At 39.1% G+C, this 21709-nt stretch overlaps 1 protein-coding gene across 5 annotated transcripts in view; it reads right to left on the bottom strand.

Moving 5' to 3' along the window:
- Positions 1–16221: 16221 nt before the first annotated feature.
- Positions 16222–21709, bottom strand: part of LOC130922907 (arginyl-tRNA--protein transferase 1) — a 46478-nt gene continuing 40990 nt past the window's right edge. For 3 of the 5 annotated variants that reach the window (XM_057848177.1, XM_057848174.1, XM_057848175.1), the window contains one exon: positions 16274–19325. In XM_057848177.1, coding sequence (XP_057704160.1) covers positions 19147–19325 — 179 coding nt within the window. In that variant the 3' untranslated portion in view covers positions 16274–19146. Of the gene's footprint in view, positions 16248–16273; positions 19326–21709 lie in introns of those variants that run through there. The other 2 variants (XM_057848176.1, XM_057848173.1) reach the window with 2 other exon arrangements.

Below are 21709 nucleotides of genomic sequence, written 5' to 3'. Positions count from 1 at the left end.
CCACCCCTTTCAAAGAGGAGGGATATTAGAAGTTGTTTTCGGCCAGCACAAGCCAGTGTAAGTAATGTAAAAAGACATCAGTGCTGTGGTTGTAGGGGAAACATCATTAATTTTGCTACTAAAAGTCCGAACTGCATCAGTGTTAGCATAGCATTAATCTGTGTGAACTTGGTAACTTGCTAAACTACTGCGTTCAGGCCAGCCTCCACAAGGAGCAACGAAGTCAAGCTAGCGGTCCCTCATTTGGATCATTGTTTGCATGATGTGCAATATCGTAATGTAATGCGGTGGCTTCAGAGTGCAAGTCCCAAGAATGGGTCCACTCCAGAGGGACACTGACATGAACATGAAGTCACATGGAAAAAAAAAAAATCTGTGAAATGAAATCCCACATCAGAATTACCAAGAGTACTTTGGTCCGAGTCTTGGGGTAGTCTAGGATGCCTCAGATGTAGATCGGATTTAGATGTATCAGATTTTTTTTCATGAATTTTTTCACAAATCACTTTTTATATAAAAATATTTGATTTTGAGTCTCGGGGTGCTCCAGTGTCCCCCAGAAGTGGACCCATTCTTGGATAGCTCCCAATTTTTTAATTAAGGGACTTACACTTCAAAATGTTTCTTTAGTAGTTTTTGAAAACAAACGTTTGATCAAACGTTGTATCACGTGAACCAGTTCACATAAAAATTAGCATACGTCAATACAGATTTATTTTGCATTGACCATTTCGCCTATCAATAAATCAGGTTCATATTCGTGAGAAATGTTGCCCTGATCCCCATTCAATAATCTGTTTGGTCTTATTAATGTCCCGTCCCCAGCAAAAAGTGTACATACAGGTTATGCTGTTATATTGTCCCTACCAATGTTGAGACCAAACCTACGCCCTTGCATTCACTTGCCAGACTATAAAGTATAACATCCCTATACAGAAAATTTACAAAAAATACTATGCATTTAAAATGTTAAATTACATCTTTTTCTGAAAAAATACTTTTTTAACAGAGAGACAATTTCTTTTAAAGAACATTGGGATTTTTTGGGGATTGTTCTTTTTATGCACACACACACAAAAAAAAAAATGTACCGAACCTTGGCCCATGGTTGACCTGTACCATCTTCCCCTAATTTTTAGTATTCAAGTTGTACAAACTAGAACTTGTGTTTGTGCTGTGTCAATACTTGCATTATAAAATGCTAATTTAAAACATTGCGGTTTGTGCATTTTTTGTTGTATTAGTAATAAGGTGAAAAAGGGAATATATTTGAATATTTAATTTGCAAGTCAAATTAGTGTGCACCCCTACATTTTCTGATGGGAAAAAAAGGCTGAAATTATCTAGACTTGCTCTGGCTTTCCGAGGAAGAATTCCAAATCTGAATGTTTTAGTAATCAGTCCATTGCTAGTATGGTTGAATTCACTCATATTTCGGCCACCATTACTGATTCCGAAGGCCCTGGGCCGAATAAATTGGAAAAGAGGAAATAATAGAACGGATCTCTGATGTTTAATTCAGCTTTCATTACTCTCGATCCCAAACTATGAAGTTCATCATCATGTCCACTGAACCCCCACCGCTGGATCTTCCTCATTGCCGTGATCTCTCCATTCATCTGTCAGTGCGCTTCTTGGACGTGGGGTGATGGCAGGTCAGAAGTTTGATGAATCCATAAAAGACCCCCATGTTAGACCATGAAGGCCCCGGATGGCCCCTGCCTTCCCACAGTCTTACTGTCTGTCAGACTCCTTTCTGACTGACAAGTGCAGTAACCCTACAGACCTCACCCTCACACCCGCCCGAAGAACCCCTTCCCCTTCTACATATACATTAAAAATGACTGAATATCTGGCCTGCAAGATTAATGGATCAGATAATCAGAGACGTGCTGGAAATTTTGCCTTGTTAATAAAAAAGTACTGAAACAGATGCGCCTTAATTACCCAAATTTTCGCAAAGATATGGCACTTAAAACCCCAGAATTTCGGTGGGGGGGGCCCTCAAAGGGGTTTTTACGCTGTCAGAACACCGCCTACCTTAACTGACCGTCCACTAATGGGAGGGGCTGCCCGCACCGCAGTTGTCTTACAGAGGGCCCTCTGATTAGGTGGCGAGAGCCTTATTAGGTTGGTGTTCGAAAGATTTGCCTAAGAAGTACTAACGACTACCGGGAACGTCAACCCCGTTTTAGCCGATCCATACTTTCGACTCAGTGTTGTTTTCGTCAACAATGACGATAACAAAAATAATTTGTCGACGAACAATTTTTTCATGACGATAACCAGCTAAAAACGTGTCTTGGGAGACTAAAACATACCAAGACGAATGCCGAGACGAGACAATAACAAGACAAAAGTGTGCAATAGTCTCAGTCACATGCTTACAATGTGTGACATTTAATTGTGTAGTTAGTCTACGTCGTAGCGGTGTCTGGTTGTGTCACTCATGTGCTGTGCCCTCAAACACCCAACTCACCAGTGTCCTCTCCTCTCCAGGCTTGCACAGAGTAAGATTTGTTTCCTCATCTTGGCAGGAAGGAATATGCAAAGTTGCTTTTGTCTTTAAAGGACTGTGCTGAGTGATTATCACACACAAACTGTAACTTGTAGTGTAAGCATAGCATTCGCTTAACTCGTAGTGCTAACGGCAAGTGTCCTCTTAAACTCTCGGGCAGTTTGTGTCATCCAGGTGGATTTAATTGATTGCAAATAATATGCTGTGTTCCTGCTGAGTGTGTATTATCACCAGGAAGTTGGCATTGTTCAAAATTGTTGGAAACCTTTATTTATTTTCGGACAAAAACGTTTGAGTAAACGTCGACTAAAACGAGACGAAATTAGTCTAAGTCAATGAAAATTACACAAAGACAAGCACATTTTGGAATGGCTAAAACATGACTAAGACTAATAAGTAGAGATGTGCCGATCGATCGGGTCCGATCACGTCATTTTCAAAGTATCGGAATTGGCAAAAAAATATCGGCCATGCCTTTTTTAATACATATATATATATATTTTTTAATTAAATCATTTTCTAATTGTATTTAACGTTACAGACATAATATGTTACACTCATCCAGAGTCTTTAGTTTAGGCTTAAGGTAGCGTTATCAAAAAATATCCCAATAACGCCGGCAATTAATTTATTAAAAAATACGTCACGTTAAAATATTTAACGCAATTAATGTATGCACTGCATGACCCTCTCACTCATTGTCGCGGTCAATCTGTAATGGCGCCGTTTTACCTATATAGAGAGATAAAAGGCAGCGCAAAATGAGTAGAGTGAATTTTGGCAGCCTTTGGAGCCTTTTTTTAATTGGCTAAAGCCTTGCAATCCCTCTCCCTATGATTAGAAATATCATGGGAAGCAATGTGGGGAAGCAAAGTAGCAATTGATCTTTGTCTTAACACCTTAAGTTATTTCCCAACGCAGAGAAGATATATCAATTGGTAGCACGACGCACAGTCATGGTTCCACTTCCCATCATGCATTTGGGATGGCCACAGTATCATTTACTGAAAGCTCAACAAATACACTAGATGGCAATATTTAGTCACAATATACAAAGTCACAAGTCTTTCTATCCGTGGATTCCTCTCACAGAAAGAATGTTAATGATGTAAATGCCATCTTGAGGATTTATTGTCATAATAAACAAATACAGTACTTATGTACTGTATGTTGAATGTATATATTCGTCCGAGTTTTATTCATTTTTTTCTTAATGCACTGCCAAAATGTATATGATCGGGAAAAATTATCGGGAATGATTGGAATTGAATCGGGAGCAAAAAAAAGCAATCGGATCGGGAAATATCGGGATCGGCAGATACTCAAACTAAAACGATCGGGATTGGATCGGGAGCAAAAAAACATGATCGGAACAACCCTACTAATAAGTATTTTCCCCAAAAGACTAAGAAGAAAATTAAAAGGGCTACCAAAAACAACACTGCTTCGACCGAGTAAACTTAGTGGCAGTGTTGTTTTTGACAGCCATTTTAAACTTCGTCTTAGTCTTTTAGATGAAAATACTTATTAGTCTTATACCTATTAGTCATATTTCAGTCATTTCAAAATGTGTCTGTCTTCGTCTAGTTTTAGTCAACAAAAAATTCTCAATGTTTTCGTCTATAAACTTCAAAAGTTTTAGTCCATGAATATATAAATAAATGAAAGGTTTCCAACAGTTTCGAATGAATATGAGAGACTAGCACATAACTGTAGAGTCTACAAGGACATCACCATTTTCATGATGACAATATGCACTCAGGAGGAAAACAGCTAATTATTTGAAATTAATTCAACTCACCTGAACACCACAAACTGTATGTAAAATGTTTTCCAAGAGTTTAAGAAGACACCAATTCACCGCACTAAATGCTAATTGTAACGCGAAAGCTATTCTAACGCTACAAGTTAGTTTAGTGTGTGATGATCACTTAGCACAGACCTCTAAAGGCTAAAGCAACATGGCATATCAAGATAAGAAAGCAAAACTTACCAAGTAGCACCTGAAACATGTTTCACAAAAGGAGCCTGGATTGGGCACACACTTAAGCCTGTGTGTGGGGCAAGGCGGTGGGGGTGGGTTGGGGGGGGGGCAGTACAACACATGAGTGACACAGCCAAACACTGCTAAATGTGTGCTAACTACACATACAATAAGAAAAGATGAAACATTGTGAATTTATGACGGAAACTAAGGCGAATTTTCATCTCGTTCTCGTGTCAGAAGACAACCAGCATCCATCTTATGTTTTAGTCTCCCAAGACACGTTTTCAGCGAGTCATCGCGACATCATCATCATTAAAAAATTGTTCGTTGACGAAATATTTCGTTATCCTCATCGTTGACGAAAAGAACACTGCTTAGCACAAGTTGCGTAAAAAATGGCCATGCTCCTTTAAACGCGGCTGTCTCTCAGTCTGCCGTTTTGTGTTATTTGACCCAGGAAAGATTTAGCCATTCTATCTATAACATTACAGGTTCGTTTTGCATTTGAAGAAAAGCCGGAACAAACTTCAGGGATCAAAATTATGTAATGCGCAATTGTTGGTGTTGCAATAATAATGAGAAGTGACACTTTTAATGATTCAATGGTCATGGTTTTTTAAATTTTGCAAGGGTCCAGAAGTAAGCGAGAGGAAAATGTACTATAATGTGGAAATAACCAAGGTATAAAAAGTATAGCTGTCTTGACATCAGCTTTCTAATCTTAGTTCACATCTATATTTGACTCACGACACAGGAAATTCACTGGAAGTTACTTCTGGCTAGTCTACGACAGTGCTTAGACTTAGCGAATTTCATAAGGTTTTTCTGAACGTTTCCATATTAAAATATATCTTGGGTACGCAATAGAAACACATTTTTCAATTCATATGCCACAGGATGTATTACCCAGTCACATGCCCACTTCTCTTAAATTCTCTAAATGTGGTGTGGTACATATGGCAGAATGTGGAGAGTGAAACTTTTTTTTGGCATCATACTAGAGGGAAAACGTGACAGCAATACTTGATATCTAGCAACAAAGGAATGCAGACTTTTACAGTTACAAAAGGAAATGAGGGGAAATATGATATAACAAATCATGCCAATTGTCCAAATTAAGTGGAAAAGTCTAAGGCAGCGCTAATTAACAGGTTTTGGGCAACTATCTTGCTTCAGTAAAATCCTGCTTATTGGTTAAGTGCTCCTGTCAATTTAAAATGTTTTTTTAGCTGTGTTCTGACCTGGTGATAGTGTACTATGCCTAATTCTAAAACTTAAACTGTAGAGTTTTGTGGAAAGGGCATGTTTCATAATTTCAACGTTGTTGTTTCTACAATAAAATTACACTTTACTGTTGATTATACATCAACATGTCTTGGAAAAAGAGCTGTACACATCACACATTTGCCCTGAAAGGATATCCGTTTTTAAAAATATTCCCAATTCATCTATCTCCCCGGCATTTTTCGTAGTTCCTGCCAGGTAGCAGACCGCAGACCTGCATCTCAACCCTCTATTCAGAGCTGGAGGCGGAAGTCCAAGCCAGCAGAGGCTGTTTCTGCTGCCAAACACACATTAGATTGATGGAAAGTTGTCTGTTCAGCCAAGTGCTCACTTGAGCATGTTTAAAACCAGCATCTTTTACGAACTGGAGAAGAATCAAGGTGAAATTAACAGGAAAAAGGGAGACTCTCATAGATAATGAGATAATCTAAAAGCAGCCCCATATAGAAAAATAGCTGTCAGCAAGCATAAGTATCTAGTTTGTGCTAATTCCTACAACAATTGTAACTCAATCCTAGTGTGTCTCATTAAACAAAGTTAATAAATGTACATGCATACACGAGCAAAGTGTTGTAGCTGCTGACTGTAAACCCCTTGAATTCCCTCATCCATTTAACATCCTTTGCGGTGATAGCTGGCATCAAGCTTCGAATGATTTCCTGCACAGACGTTTTTGATTCCGACGCTGAGCCTTCTTGCCTTCTCTCCATGTGTGGTGAGGACCATCGTCTTCCCTTTTCTGTTTACCGAGCAGCAAAAAGCAGAGACCACAGACCAATGCGGCTCCTCATTCTTACCGCTGACGAGTGAATAATTCCACTAACCCATCTAATGCAGGGATGTTTCAACTTCCCACAGCAGGTTTTCTTGATGTTATTTTGTTGTGATGTCATTGTGGCTTTTAAAAACCAACCTGAAAGTAGCCTTCAAAGGCAACTGTCAACAACAATGGAATCTATTTGAGTCTTCATCCCAAACAGACCGACATTGCCTGCACTGCAGCAGACCTTTATAAGCCACACAGCTGTCTTCATGCCAAAAGAAGACATCGTACAAAAAGCTAAAATGCCAAATGGCAAATCTTGTAAATAGCTTAAATTATCTAAAGGGAAGCAGAACTTGAGTACAGAAAGTAAGAGAGGAAGAGCATGGTTTTATTTTCCCAACTCCAGATTCCTGGATAATGACTGGGCTGTAATAGCTGTGAGCCTCAGTTGGCCAAATGAAACAGGAGGCCAGCCAGTCCAATGATGTTTATTTCTCCCCATTCTTCATCTTTCTCTTTTTCACCCCCACTTTTGACCAGAAAAAAAAATCATATAAACAGATTGAGCCTTTCATTTGTCAGAAAGCCCCATGTTTTTTTTCTCTTATTACCGTTTGATACCCCTTGATTTTTGTTCATTCAGCAAAGGCACAGGTCCAAATTGTGGTTTGCAAGCCAGTGGAGGGGCCATTTTCCAAGAAATCCCCTCACAGCATAATTGTATTTGCTATGGACTTAAATGCTGACCAGAGTAAGGGTCTGTTGGTTCTGCATAAACAGCTTTTCGGTCCATATTGTCTTTCTTTAGTGGTTCAATATGGGCACAAATTGTGTTAGAACAAAAGATCACATATATTTTTCTCAATAAACATCAAGCTAGCCAAAAAAATAAACTGCACTTTAAAACACAACCCAGGGGTAGGAGTGATTCACCAAAAATTGTTTTTCTTTCTTAGTTCCATATTTTCAGTGACCTAAAGTATCCAAGGTGCAGATGAATTGTGTACAAGATTGATGAGGTTCAACAAGCCACCGATGGGCCTCAGTCCAGCAGCCACAGTGACTGAATGAGAGTCAGCAAGGCAATATGCCATGGCACATTTCTGGGGTCATCCATAATCTTCTGTCTGTATAAAGCTGAGATTCTTACTTGCTGTGAGTAGGGATTCTGGACTTGGATTCTTGGACTTTGGTTTGATTTACAGGCGCCATGAAGAGACCACAAAGGCAAAACAGAGACCTGAATTTGCTATTTGACACAAACACTGTCCAACCAAAGCACACTCACATCAATATTTCAAACAATTGAGGTTTAGACTTAACCATGAATTGTCTTGAGGCAGTCTGAATTCACAGCAAAGGAATTCTTTTGTTGAATGTCATTCAATTGAGCATATTCAACACATTAAGCATTGGTGTGAGGATGCAATATAGTATCATTCATAAATGCAAGCACCAACACAACCTACTGAGTAACATTAAGGGCACTTTCACACTAGCACTTTTTGGTCCGTTTTAAACGAACCAGAGTTCTTTTTTCTCAGATAGTCGTTTTGTAAATGTGAACGCGCATTCGAATTCTAGTTCGGACAAAACGAACAAACTCCCCTCAAAAATCGTGGGTCTCGGTCCGCTTTAAGCGCACCCTGTTTCGCTTGCAGACAAGGGTGCGCTTATGCTACATTACGTGCAGCTGCTGTCCTCTTGGTCGAATGAGAAAGGGTCCGGTTGGAGAGTAAACTCACAACAACACTTGCAAATGACTTGTTGAAAAGGTTCAGTATTCACACTGCGCCAACCGAACTTTCAGAGTAACATCACATGGACGAAAGTCGCACTTATTGATTGGACAAATTTAGAAGAGGAAATACCTCCCTCCTAGGAGGGGAGGGAGCGTGGAACGTAATGTAGCATAAGTATGTAGTAGCTACTACTAGTATCTATAATGTAGCTTCTGCAAGTAGTAGCAAGATGATTTCTGTAACATGGGAAAATGTTGCATAAATACATAATTGTTGATGCTTTGAGTATTTTCACAAAATATCACCCCTATATTAAACACATACACACCACTATTCTGGGTATTATTATACTGTAGTGTACATTCAGTATATAAAAATGCACACGAATATCTAAAGACTGATACTGCACATGGACAATGATCAAGAGTTGTTTTCAATGAAGCTAGGGCAGATACCCCCTGGGGGGTACGGATGGGACATGCCCCTATCCTCAACTGTCTCCCCCAATAATTTGGGACACAATAAGTATTTTTACAGCTGTAGACTTAATTCAAAGTAAAATCTATTCAGTTCTTATTTTAGTCGCGCAATAATATATTTAAAAAGAATACTATTTAAACTCTTTCTCACCCTCCTTCCCTGAAAATGGTTTCCTCCACTTCACACGGTAGAGGCTGAACTCTGTACCGTCTGCCATCTGCATAAGTGCCTATAGCACATCACTACAGGATAGGGTGACAAATCCACTCACAAACACAGACAGTCACGTAAGTTTTGAAACATCCCATGAACCTCAAATCTCGATATTCAGACTAGAGCATGAAAAGGGAGTGGATTCTCACTCACGTTCCCTCCCGCTCCCATAGAAAAATTTTCATTTCATCCCAATCCCAAAAAGTAAATCCCATCCCGGGCGTGATTGGTTTATTCATTGCATGTTTACCTGTTATTTGATTTCAATCATTTTGTTCTAAATCTGGACTCAGCTAGTGCTACGAAAGACACTAGTACTTCTGTTTGAAAATTAAAGGGACAAATTGCAGTAAAAGATGCTGCATAACGAACTTTTATCATTGTCCCCTCCCAATAATTATTCTCTAAAATTTTACTGTTGATTGCCCCCCCCAACCTTGAAAACGGATGTCCGCCCCTGCAATGAACGCACACTTGATTTTGTCGACTTTGTATACACTTTTCAGTACAGAAAATACATAAATTGGTTGTCAGCCATGTTTTTTTTATGGGTTTTTTTTGCAATGATATCATTCATTTCACACTGCTGTGGGTTCGTTGGCTTCACGAAGCCATAAATATCAAGAGTTTTACCATCTTAATTAGGCACCCATTTTCAGCCTTCCTCCACTGGCCAGCTCCCCATTAGATGCCAAGCACTCCCCTCGACAACAAGGGCAGCATTCAAGAGGCGAAGATTTAAAGCTCTGCAAATATTGACTGCTCCATGGCTTTCATGAGCCAGGCCTGGGAGGGAATGACTCCAACCTCCACCTGTTTTCTCAGCAGCTTTGCCACATCCAAAAGAACACGAGGGCAGTTTCCTCGCTGGAGATAAATGAGATTTAGGTCGGAAAAACAGCAGAGAGAGAAGGAGTGAAAGAAGATTTAGATTCCCTAAAGGAGACAGCACACATATGAGAGGAGGCTAGTTGGTCAACTCCCACCACTGCCTTAAGATTTGACTCTATTCACTTGGATCCATTAGTATTCTAATGCCAGTGGGAATATGTATGACTGCTTTCAAGAGAATTGAGATACACTGGCCTGAGCCAGAGAGGCCGAAAAAAAAAAAAATGAAGACAGGGAGTAACGTTTGTTTGGAACAGAGGGGAGCACAAACACACTGAGGTGGTAAATGATGACATTTAACTTAAGTCGCCCTGTCTCTATTATTCTCTCACTGCATTACGAGAGGGGGCGCTGTCATATGTGTAGATTCTATCAGACATTAACAAAGGAACATTTTATTTTCTAACTATAAGGCGTACCGGTTTTCAATAATGTAGTTTAATTTCACACAAGGAGCACCAGAATTAATGTGTATTAGGGCATCAATAGACTGTATTTGCCATTAATTATTTAGCTTCTATAATTGTTAATGTTTTATGTTCTTAAACAAAGCTAAACTATACTGCTCATTACTACTTTGTAAATTTTTCATTAATTAATAACAATAATTAATTTAATTCATAAATGTTCTTTTGTAACTCAATAAACTTCACCGTCATTACAATGGCTCTAATGCTGCAACAAAATAAGTTCTTAGTCATTAGGCACAACCACAAATCATACATAAGGCACAGTCAGTGACGTGCGGTCAGGGGAGGCAGGTGAGGCAGAGCCTCACCTGTCATCATGACAAAAAAATAATTATAGCATCAAATTTATATGAATATTTGTCCATTGCTCTTTATGTATGACTCATTTCAAACATTTTTTATAGTCAAAATCGCTGAATTTGCCTATTTCCTGTTCAAATAAAGAAATGAAACGAGAGGTGCGGCAGCAACGAGTAAAGCCTCACCTCTGATTGCGCAATCCATAACAAACTGGGTTGATACATGGAATTGGAGCGTGCTGGTTGCCGTACATCTGCATGTCACCGTTATAATGTTTCCAGATACGTTTATTTGACCTGATTTTCCACATTCTGGCTAATGTCTTTATACCTTAAAGTTTAATGTTTGTTAGCGACATATTTAGTTTTGCTGATGGGACATAAAACCGCAGTGAAAAGGCACATGCTGCGGCAGATAGTACTCTGCCGCACTGCAAGGGGGCGTACGTGAAACTGGACTTTCCGTTAAATGTGGACGCGGTTAACACAACACCGGAGCTAGAAGGTTTGCTTCAAACTACGGGACAGAAGATAACTCGCGCTTTTCAAACGGACTGGTACACTCGAAAAGACTGGCTATGTGGCTGTCCTTTGAAAAATCGCCTTTGCTGCTTTCCCTGCCTTTTCTTCTCAACTTGTGCCAATGTCTGGACTAACACGAGATATTGTGACATTAAAAAACTACGACGAAGCCTCAGCAAACATGAGAACTCGACCACTCACATTCAAAGCCTGATTGCTTTAAAAAACTTTTGGAAGCTCAAGGATCGATTTGGCTTTGACGAACAGCGGAAGCTCAACGGTAGCATCCTCAATGCTAAGGTAAAGAAAAGAGTTTGAAAGACCTCATTAATGCAACTTGCATCCTAGCTAAACAGGAGTTAACATTTCGTGGTAACGATGAGCGTGTAAGCTCTTCTAAACGTGGCATATACAGTGCTGCTCAAAAGTTTGTGAACCCCCTCAACATTTTGGAATTTTCTATTATTTCAACCTGATTTCCTAATCAATCAATTCAGTAGTTTTTTTTTTTGTTTTTTTAACAGTTGTGTTGTCGAGACTAAATTAAAAAGAGTTTTCATCAACTGATGTAGGTGCAAAATTGAACTGTTTGGTCACAACCAAAACCGCCATGTCTGGCGAAAAGTCAACACTGCATACCACCAAAAGAACCTTCTCCCAACAGTGAAGCATGGAGGTGGGAATGTCAAGATCTGGGCTTGCTTTTCATCCTCAGGACCTGGACAACTCCACATAGTCCAGGGAATCATGAATTCTGAGGAATATTGTCAAATCCTAGAACATAACCTGACGCCATCTGTTTTGAAGTTAAAGCTTGGCAGAAGGTGGATCATGCAACATGATAATGATCCAAAGCATTCCAGCAATACAACCAAGGAATGGCTGAAAAAGAAGAAGATTCGTGTTCTGGACTGGCCCAGTCAAAGTCCTGACCTAAATCCCATTGAAATGCTGTGGCGGGACCTGAAGCGAGCAGTTCATGCCAGACGCCCATCAAACCTCTCTCAACTGACTGCGTTCTGCAAGGAAGAATGGGCAAAAATCCCCCAAAGTAGATGTGAGAGGCTGATTAGTCACTACAGAAACCGTTTGGTTGAGATAATCTCTGCAAAACGAGGCGCAATATCCTATTAACTGAAGGGGTTCACATACTTTTGCACACATGATATCTGAGTTTTTCTTAAATCAACCACTTTTGTTAAATAAAGAATGACAATATAACTATTTCTTTTGTTTCAGTCCATTATTTGGAATGTCAGTATTGGTGATTTGGGTATAACTTAACATTTAATAAGGTTATTTTAGTTTTTTTTACAAAAAATCTGACCATCGCTGTGGGGTTCACAAACTTTCGAGCAGCACTGTATGTAGAACGATTACATGGTTTTGCTGAGAAAGATGAAAGGTTAGCTAGACTTTTGGACACATCCACTGTGTTTTCTGGCTTGTCAAATAGAACACAGAACGATCTAATTGAAGCAATCCTCTCCATTGAGGCGGAGAGATTTTTTTTTTTTTAAGTAAAGGAAAATAAGGAGGACTTTTACAAAAAGGGCGTAGGTTTGCATAGGGACGGTAGGGACATAACACTACCAACTTTTCAGGATGCTAAAATTGTCCCCACCAACTTTTAAGCAACCTTACCTTTTTTGCATGATATAATGTTCAGTTATATAGAGAATTTAGATCTTTCAATAGTTCCATATGTTGTAAGGATAGAATTGGCCCTACCATTATTAAGTGAATTATTTTCACTATGTTTATGCTTGCTAATAAAAACCAGACATTTATTCAGGAAGTTTTCAAAATGTTTCTTTAGTATTTTTTTTTAAAACAAAGATTTGAATCGAACAGTGTATCATCTGATGCATGTAAAAGTTATTATCAGAAGATAAGGATTTATTTTGCATTGATCATTTTGCCTATTAATTAATTAGGTTCATATACATGAGAAATGTGGCCCTTTGCCCCCTGCATCCAATCTGTTTGGTCTAATTAATGTCCCGTCCCCAGCAAAAAGTGTACCTACATGCAGGTTATGCTGTTATATCGTCCCTACGAATGTTGCTACCAAACCTATGCCCTTCCAAAGTAATGCCGGTTTTTGTGGTGAAGGACAGGCGCAAGAGCACAAACAGTTTTCATTTCAATCTTATATAAAAAAAAAAAAAAAAAAAAAAAAAAAAAGAGCTTAGACCAAGAAAAATACAATAAAATATTTAAAATCTAAATTTTGGCCTTAAATAAAATATTCTTTTTCTTTTCACACTTTTTGTTTAGCAATCTGTAATAAATTGATTAAAGTATCAGAATTAAAAGTTTTAAAAACAACTGAATATTTCACTAAAGGTCAGAATTGAATTCTTTGGCTTTGTACACCACTCTTTACTCTCATTTATGTTGCATGAATTATAGAATTGCGACGACACATTGAGGGTGTGGGGCAAATGCATGTTATTTTCTTACTTTTACGTATCGATAATATGTACCGTGTGTGCGTGTTTTGTGAAGAATGCTGATGAGATATGAAATAACCAGTAGCCAATTGAATAAGCTACCGTTTTTGGTCTATATATTTGGAAATCTGACACTAAAGGAGTCAGTGCCTCACCAACCATGAACCTCACCGCACATCACTGAGGCACACTGTCAATTTTTGGGAAAAATAACAGATTGTAAGTGCCTTTTAGTCCGAGAAATGTTTGCCAAACAAGGAAAATCAAGTTGAATATATGAATACAACTAACTTCATAATGTTTTTTTAATATAATGCCTAAAAACATTTTTATATTGATAAAGAATACCACAACATAGGAAATATACAGTGGGGCAAGTAAGTATTTAGTCAACCACCAATCGTGCAAGTTCTCCTACTTGAAAAGGTTAGAGAGGCCTGTAATTGTTAACATGGGTAAACCTCAACCATGAGAGACAGAATGTGGAAAAAAAAACAGAAAATATCATTGTTTGATTTTTAAAGAATTTATTTCCAAATTAGAGTGGAAAATAAGTATTTGGTCACCTACAAACAAGCAAGATTGTAGACTTGCACCAGGCTGGGAAGACTGAATCTGCAATAGGTAAAACGCTTGGTGTAAAGAAATCAACTGTGGGAGCAATTATTAGAAAATGGAAGACGTACAAGACCACTGATAATTTCCCTCGATCTGCGGCTCCATGCAATATCTCACCCCGTGGCGTCAAAATGATTACAAGAACGGTGAGCAAAAATCCCAGAACCACACGGGGGGACCTAGTGAATGACCTACAGAGAGCTGAGACCACAGTAACAAAGGCTACTATCAGTAACACAATGCACCGCCAGGGACTCAAATCCTGCACTGCCAGACGTGTCCCCCTGCTGAAGCTAGTACACGTCCAGGCCCGTCTACGGTTTGCTAGAGAGCATTTGCATGATCCAGAAGAGGGCTGGGAGAATGCGTTATTGTCAGATGAAACCAAAATAGAACTTTTTGGTAGAAACACAGGTTCTCGTGTTTTGAGGAAAAAGAATACTGAATTGCATCCGAAGAACACCATACCCACTGTGAAGCATGGTGGTGGAAACATCATGCTTTGGAGCTATTTTTTCTGCAAAGGGACCAGGACGACTGATCTGTGTAAAGGAAAGAATGAATGGGGCCATGTATCGAGAGATTTTGAGTGAAAATCTCCTTCCATCAGCAAGGGCATTGAAGATAAGACGTGGCTGGGTCTTTCAGCATGACAATGATACCAAACACACAGCCAGGGCAACAAAGGAGTGGCTTCGTAAGAAGCATTTCAAGGTCCTGGAGTGGCCTAGCCAGTCTCCAGATCTCAACCCCATAGAAAATCTGTGGAGGGAGTTGAAAGTCCGTGTTGCCCAACGACAGCCCCAAAACATCATTGCTCTAGAGGAGATCTGCAGGGAGGAATAGGCGAAAATACCAGCAACAGTGTGTGAAAAGCTTGTGAAGAGTTACAGAAAACGTTTGGCCTTCGTTATTGCCAACAAAGGGTACATAACAAAGTATTGAGATGAACTTTTGGTATTGACCAAATACTTATTTTCCACCATGATTTGCAAATAAATTCTTTAAAAAAAAAAAAAAAGTGATTTTCTGAGGGGTTTTCCACATTCTGTCTCTCATGGTTGAGGTTTACCCGCGTTGACAATTACAGGCCTCTCTAATATTTTCAAGTGGGAGACCCAATTAGTGGTCGACTAAATACTTATTTGCCCCACTGTAAATATCATTCAATAAACAAAATATTTTTCAGAAGGCCAACCCTTTCTTAACTTCTATAATATTATTTTTTGATGCTTGTTCCTTATGTAAATTTGATATACCTTTTTTATATCAGTACATTTGGGTTGGGATCATATTTTAAAATCAGCTCTTTGTGTTTGACATAAATTGATATTTTGTATGTTACGTACGGTAGCTTTTGGCTTAGTCTTACCTATAGTGTCTTCAATTTATCACATACAAAGTTGACCGTTGTCAAAACTTTACTATATCCAAATTGGAAACATTAACAGCCTCATGTCAAAATTCTTATTGTTTCCAGGGACACAATGCCTCTCCTCCGCTCAAGAGCAGTCTGGTGATAGTGTGTTGAATCTGGGTGACAGCCCTCGCCCCCTGAGCTGGACCTATTCAATAATCCCTAAAAGAAAGACTGGCCATTTAGGATGAGATATGCTTAATCCAGGGTGGCCTTGGTAACAAAAGGCCCTGGCACTTCCTCTGGTTTGGTAGCTTCCGCTGATTTGGGGGGCCTGCCGTGGGTGCAGTGCAAACATTCACCAATAATACGTGACTAAATCACACTGGAGTAGAAAAGAGACATACAGTACATGGAAATGAAATAAAATGGGTGTGCAAAAATGGACTACACAGGCAGACCACACATCTAGGGGAAAGTACAAATTAAAAGTGTTTTACATGTGAATATGTGTACTTTCCATTCCAATGGCAAATTACAGTGTGCACTGTTGTGGAGGTAGCCAGTGAAGAAAAAAAAAGAATGATCAACTGAACTCCTTACCTACAAGGACAGTCGTCGCTTCATGCATGGTTAAGGTCCTCCTAACACAAAGAATTGAAGGCACATTTTTTCTCGGTGTTATTTTAACATTAACTCTCACCCACTTTAAATGTCATTACAGAGATAATTTCCTTTTTATTTTTTCTGTATAAACATCATACAATGTGGTCATTGGCAGTTAAAGTTCAAAACAGATCTTATATTTTGCAAGGAACTTTTACCCCCACCAGGTCCAAGGCTCCAGGGCCTGCCATGCTGTGTCATCCAACATTACAAACTCACTACAGAACAGCTGAACCGTCCGGATCACTTATTTTGACGCGAGGTCCACCACAGTACTAATGCTGCTCATTCTATGTGGCCCCCACCAAGACTAACTTTTCATGACAGTGCCAGGTGTGTGTGTGTATGGCCTCATGAAACTTGAAACAGTCTGAGTGAGACTCAAATCCCATTTAGCAAGAAAAAGTCCCTTCGACTAACAACATTAAATCATAAATGAGCAAAAACTTTGATTTTGGAAAATGAGCTTGGTTTAATGAAAGAAAACCTATGTTGAGGAACACTCAACAGCAACAACGCTCCAATGCTGTCCATCCGTTCTCGTTCTTAACTCATTGGCTGCCATTAACGTCCATTTCATTTGAACTAGGAGGGTCGGCAGCAACTGAACATTTGTTTATTCACTGCTAATCCTCCCAAATGAAATGTATTGAAAGTCTACTAGTGACAAGCTAATTTCGTCAATGGCACTGAAACAGTTGAGGACACAGACTTATTTTTTAAAAGTTTGAGTTTAAATAAGATGGTACAGTGTTGGAGATTGACCGTCAGCAGTGCTCTTGGTTTGGTTGAAGGTAGACAGGTTTGAACATGTGCAGGATTGTGAGCAGCTCAGAGCAAGGACCGAAACACAAACAAATGCTCTAGTTCATTCCTTTTACAACACAGACTTAGATTATTTTTTTAAACAGTATTTCAACATACACATTGTTCACTGACTCCAGATAAAACTGTTTTAAGCGCTTCAGATAAAAACAACAGCCTTGGGTCCAATAGGCTATATATAGCCCTTTATTGGTTTAAGATAAAGTCAGTATGGAAAGAAAAGCACAGACATCTATAGGAACATAAATACAAAGGCCTTAATGTTACAAATTGCCGACACAATGTGGTTAATTATAAGAATAGGGTTTTGGGCTGTAATGACAGTTATCAAAAACATACCTTTAACTGTGAAAGACATTTACTGCTCCATTAGCAAATGCAAGAAATATGCTAATTTATGTGGCTGCATGTGTCTATTTTCAACATTATTCAAGCATAAACATGAACGTATTCATAGGACTGAACCTTTTGAGGTAACACATCAAGTGTATTTAATAAAAACATACAATAACTGATGAGGGACGCCTAGCAATGAAGGGATACAAGGATAAGATTGCAGTGAATAAATACGTAAAGTGAGAGTACAGAGAGAGGCAACTGAAAGCCTAATCACAGACAGACTAAAACCCACATTTCCACCAAACAGTACAGTGCAGTTCAGCTTGCAAGTGGTCGAGTTTAAGTACTGGTCTTTGCCTTTTCATTTTGGTGGTGAAGGCAAGATGGTTGTTGGCAATTGAATAATACATATTAGTTAGTTACCAATATTGGCAGAAACAATCTTTCACGGTCAAATTTTGATATGGCGGAAAACAGACAAGACTGAAAAAGCAGTTTCTGCTCTTGCAACCCTCTTTAAAATAAACTGCTGTATTTTAAGCCAAAAGAACTGTTGTGTTTGATAGAACATGTCTATATGCTGCCATAGCAGATTCATGGCGCATTAAGCCCCCGAACTATTTTTAATTTGTCAGTTTTACCCTGAAAACCCCCGTTTACAGATGTCGCGCAACCGCTTTTGTTACAACCCAGCCATAAAACGAAGGTAATTATTATTTATTATTCAAAATATCTGTTGTTTTTAGCTTAGAATCATTAATTGATGTCTCATATTTCGTTTAAAAAAAAAAATTTAATTAATTTTAAAAAAGACTTTAATTATTCATTCACATATTTTAAACTTTTAAACAAATTGTCACAATGAAAAAAATGGCGTCTGTAAAAAAAGTCCCAGGAATATACCTCATAACTATCGCTTAACTGTATTTTTTTTTGTTACTGTCACATTTTCTCCGATATGTTAGACAAATAATCGATCCAAACAAAGAAAAACGGGAAGAAAAAAAAAAAACGTTTAAAAGGCTAAATATATGCAAAAGAACATCTCGACCACTCCTCGATGTCTGCGATTTCTGCATCGTGAGCCTTGTTATATTACCATGTTTCACCCATAAAATCCCCCCAAAAATCCAGCTGTGGCCATTCACAGCTGAGGCTTGACACTCAGTGATACATGCTACATGGAGTTTTTGGATCGAAACAAGGTAAGTACGCGTTAATACAGTATCTCGTCAAAGTCATGACGTCTGTAATTCTGTTCTCGTGTGTTCTCACCTCCAGATAGGGTTTTGCCGTTCAAAAACCTTTTTAAAAAATGCCCTCCTGTTCAAAAATTTTCTTCCCCCAGAAAATTGAGATTTTAAGCTTTCCAATGATGAACCACACATGCATATCGGACAATTTTGAAATTTGGCCAAATTGGGGGTCTCAGAGCGGAACTTCAAGTCACCTGAGTGTTTTCAGCCATATGATGTGTAATCACTAACACAAAACAATGGAAAACATAAATCATTTTAATAGCACATTGTTGTTTACTCCAGGTCATGTTCTCTTGAACAGCAGCCAAACGGTACCTGACTATAGAAGGCTGCTTAAAATATTTATCTGCTCTTTAATGCTCTATTGTACTGCTTGGTTGAAACGAGGTTTGAGTGACAGACTGTTGCTTAGGAGGTGGATTTTTAAATGCTTCAGTGGTGTAATTCTTCAAGGTTAGGCTCGGTACAGCAAGATCCTTTCAGCACAGTTCTGGCCAACCAGGCTAGCATATTCCTTCACCTCCGTTTCATCACCGGAACCCTTCTGTTTTCGGGAATAGACTGTGTAGGGCATGACGGTCCTTCTGTGTAGCACCAGAGCTCTTCCAACATCTTTTAAAACTCGAGCATCTCCTAGAAACATAGACATACAGGTATTTTACATGTAGATAACATTCTGGTAAAGGTCAACACTCTCTTTTTGTTGTTGTTGTAATTAATCATTTACACTGCTGGCCAAAAGTATTGGCACCCCTGCAATTCTGTCAGATAATGCTCAATTTCTCCCAGAAAATGGTTGCAATTACGAATGCTTTGGTAGTAATATCTTCATTTATTTTGCTTGCAATGAAAAAAACACAAAAGAGAATGAAAAAGCAAATTAAATCATTATCATTTTACACGAAACTCCAAAAATGGAGCCGGACGAAAGTATTGGCACCCTCAGCCTAATACTTTGTAGCGCAACCTTTAGACAAAATAACTGCGAACAACAGATTCCAGTATCCATCAATGAGTTTCTTACAATGCTCTGCTGGAATTTTAGACTATTCTTCTTTGGCCAACTGCTCCAGGTCTCTGAGATTTGAAGGATGCTTTATCCAAACTGCCATTTTCAGATCTCTCCACAGGTGCTCTATGGGATTCAAGTCTGGACTCATTACTGGCCACTTTAGAGGTCTCCAGTGCTTTGACTCAAACCATTTTCTAGTGCTCTTTGAAGTGTGTTTTGGGTCATTGTCCTGCTGAAGACCCATGACCTCTGAGGGAGACCCAGATTTATCTACCTGGGCGCTACATTATGCTGCAAAATTTGTTGGTAGTCTTCAGAGTTCATAATGCCATGCACACGGTCAAGCAGTCCAGTGCCAGAGGCATCAAAGCAACCCCAAAACATCAGGGAACCTCCGCCATGTTTGACTGTGAGGACCATGTTCTTTTCTTTGAAGGCCTCGTTTTTTTTTCTCCTATAAACTCTATGTTGATACCTTTTCCCAAAAACTACTTTTGTCTGATCTGACCAGAGAACATTCTTCCAAAACATTTTTGGCTTTCTTAGTTAAGTTGTGGTAAACTCCAGCCTGGCTTTTTTATGTCTCTGGGTCAGAAGTGGGGTCTACCTGGGTGTCCTATTATAGAGTCTCTTTCATTCAGACGCCGACGGATAGTACGGGTTGACACTGTTGCACCCACAGACTGCAGGACTTGGTTGAAATCTCGTCAATTTTTTTTGTCCACATCTAGAGAGGTTAGCCACAGTGCCATGGGCTTTACACTTATTGATGACAATGCGCACGGTAGACACAGGAACATTCAGGTCTTTTGAGATGGCCTTGAGATTGCCCATGCTTCCTCACAATTTTGCTTCTCAAGTCCTCAGACAGTTCTTTGGTCTTCTTTCTTTTCTCCATGCTCAATGTGGTACACACAAGGACACACGACAGAGCTTGAGTCAACTTTAATCCATTTTAACTAGCTGCAAGTGGGATTTAGTTATATCCACCACCTGTTATGTGCTACAGGTAAGTAACAGGTGCTGTCAATTACACAAATGTTATTTTTCAAAGGGTGCCAATACTTTTGTCCGGCCCATTTTTGGAGTTTTGTGTAAAAGAAAGAAAGCAATTTATTTCCAGACAACCCTAACTATTCTCTGCCCTAAAAAGTCATAGTGGTGCGTGAGCAGGCTAGTTAGCCTGCCTTGTTTATGTGGCCTTGCTCCGTGCTTGCTTGCCAAACTCAGCATCTCATTAGGTCCCGTATCATACAACGCCAGCATCTATTAAGCTTGTGAAAACACTGTTAAAATCAAAAGTGCGTGTTCAGTTAAAAGTGGTCCTCCTGGAGAGGTGGTTGGAAAAAGGGTGAGAAAAGATGACCTTTTCTTTGATATTAAAATTCCCACCTCCCAGAGAGAAGGTCTAAGCAAAGACCCACAAACGGCGCCAGTAAGAAGAGTAAGCGGAACACACAGCAGGGAAACAAATGAACTATGCGTCCAACACATATTGTGACACGCAGGAGGTGTTTATACTAAAGTTTGCTCAGTTTTCAAGACCACGTCAGTAGGATTCAGATTTTCTTGTACCAGTTATTCTAATTTCTGGAATGATTTAGCTCTACTCATTGCACATTGTTTGTAAAGTAATTTAAAAAATAATAACCTTCCAAACTTGGAGGCTGTTGATTCAAAGATTTCACGATACAAATGGAAAAGTAATTTGTCCAAAGATGCCCATTTATGCAGGTTCTTTAAATGTTTGTGTAATAGTGCTTCCTCTGTTTCTCATTTTAAAAAGCAATTCAGAGTTCCATTCTCTATAGACTTCCATAACAGTACGCAAAGCTTGCGTTTCGAATGAGCTGTTACAATTTTATCATTTTTACAGACATTGATCTACTCTTCGTTCTCGGTGAAACATTCCATGGGCGTTATGTACCAGCTCTCCACCTTCACCTCGATTTTTCATTTGTTAAGAAATTTGAAGGCCAAACATTTTGAACTGATGGTCTTGTTC

This window comes from Corythoichthys intestinalis, chromosome 10 (genome assembly GCF_030265065.1).
Source record: "Corythoichthys intestinalis isolate RoL2023-P3 chromosome 10, ASM3026506v1, whole genome shotgun sequence".
Taxonomy (NCBI): Eukaryota; Metazoa; Chordata; class Actinopteri; order Syngnathiformes; family Syngnathidae; genus Corythoichthys; species Corythoichthys intestinalis.
The sequence above is the reverse complement of the archived record's forward strand: the minus strand, read 5'-3'. Positions and strand labels throughout refer to the sequence as shown.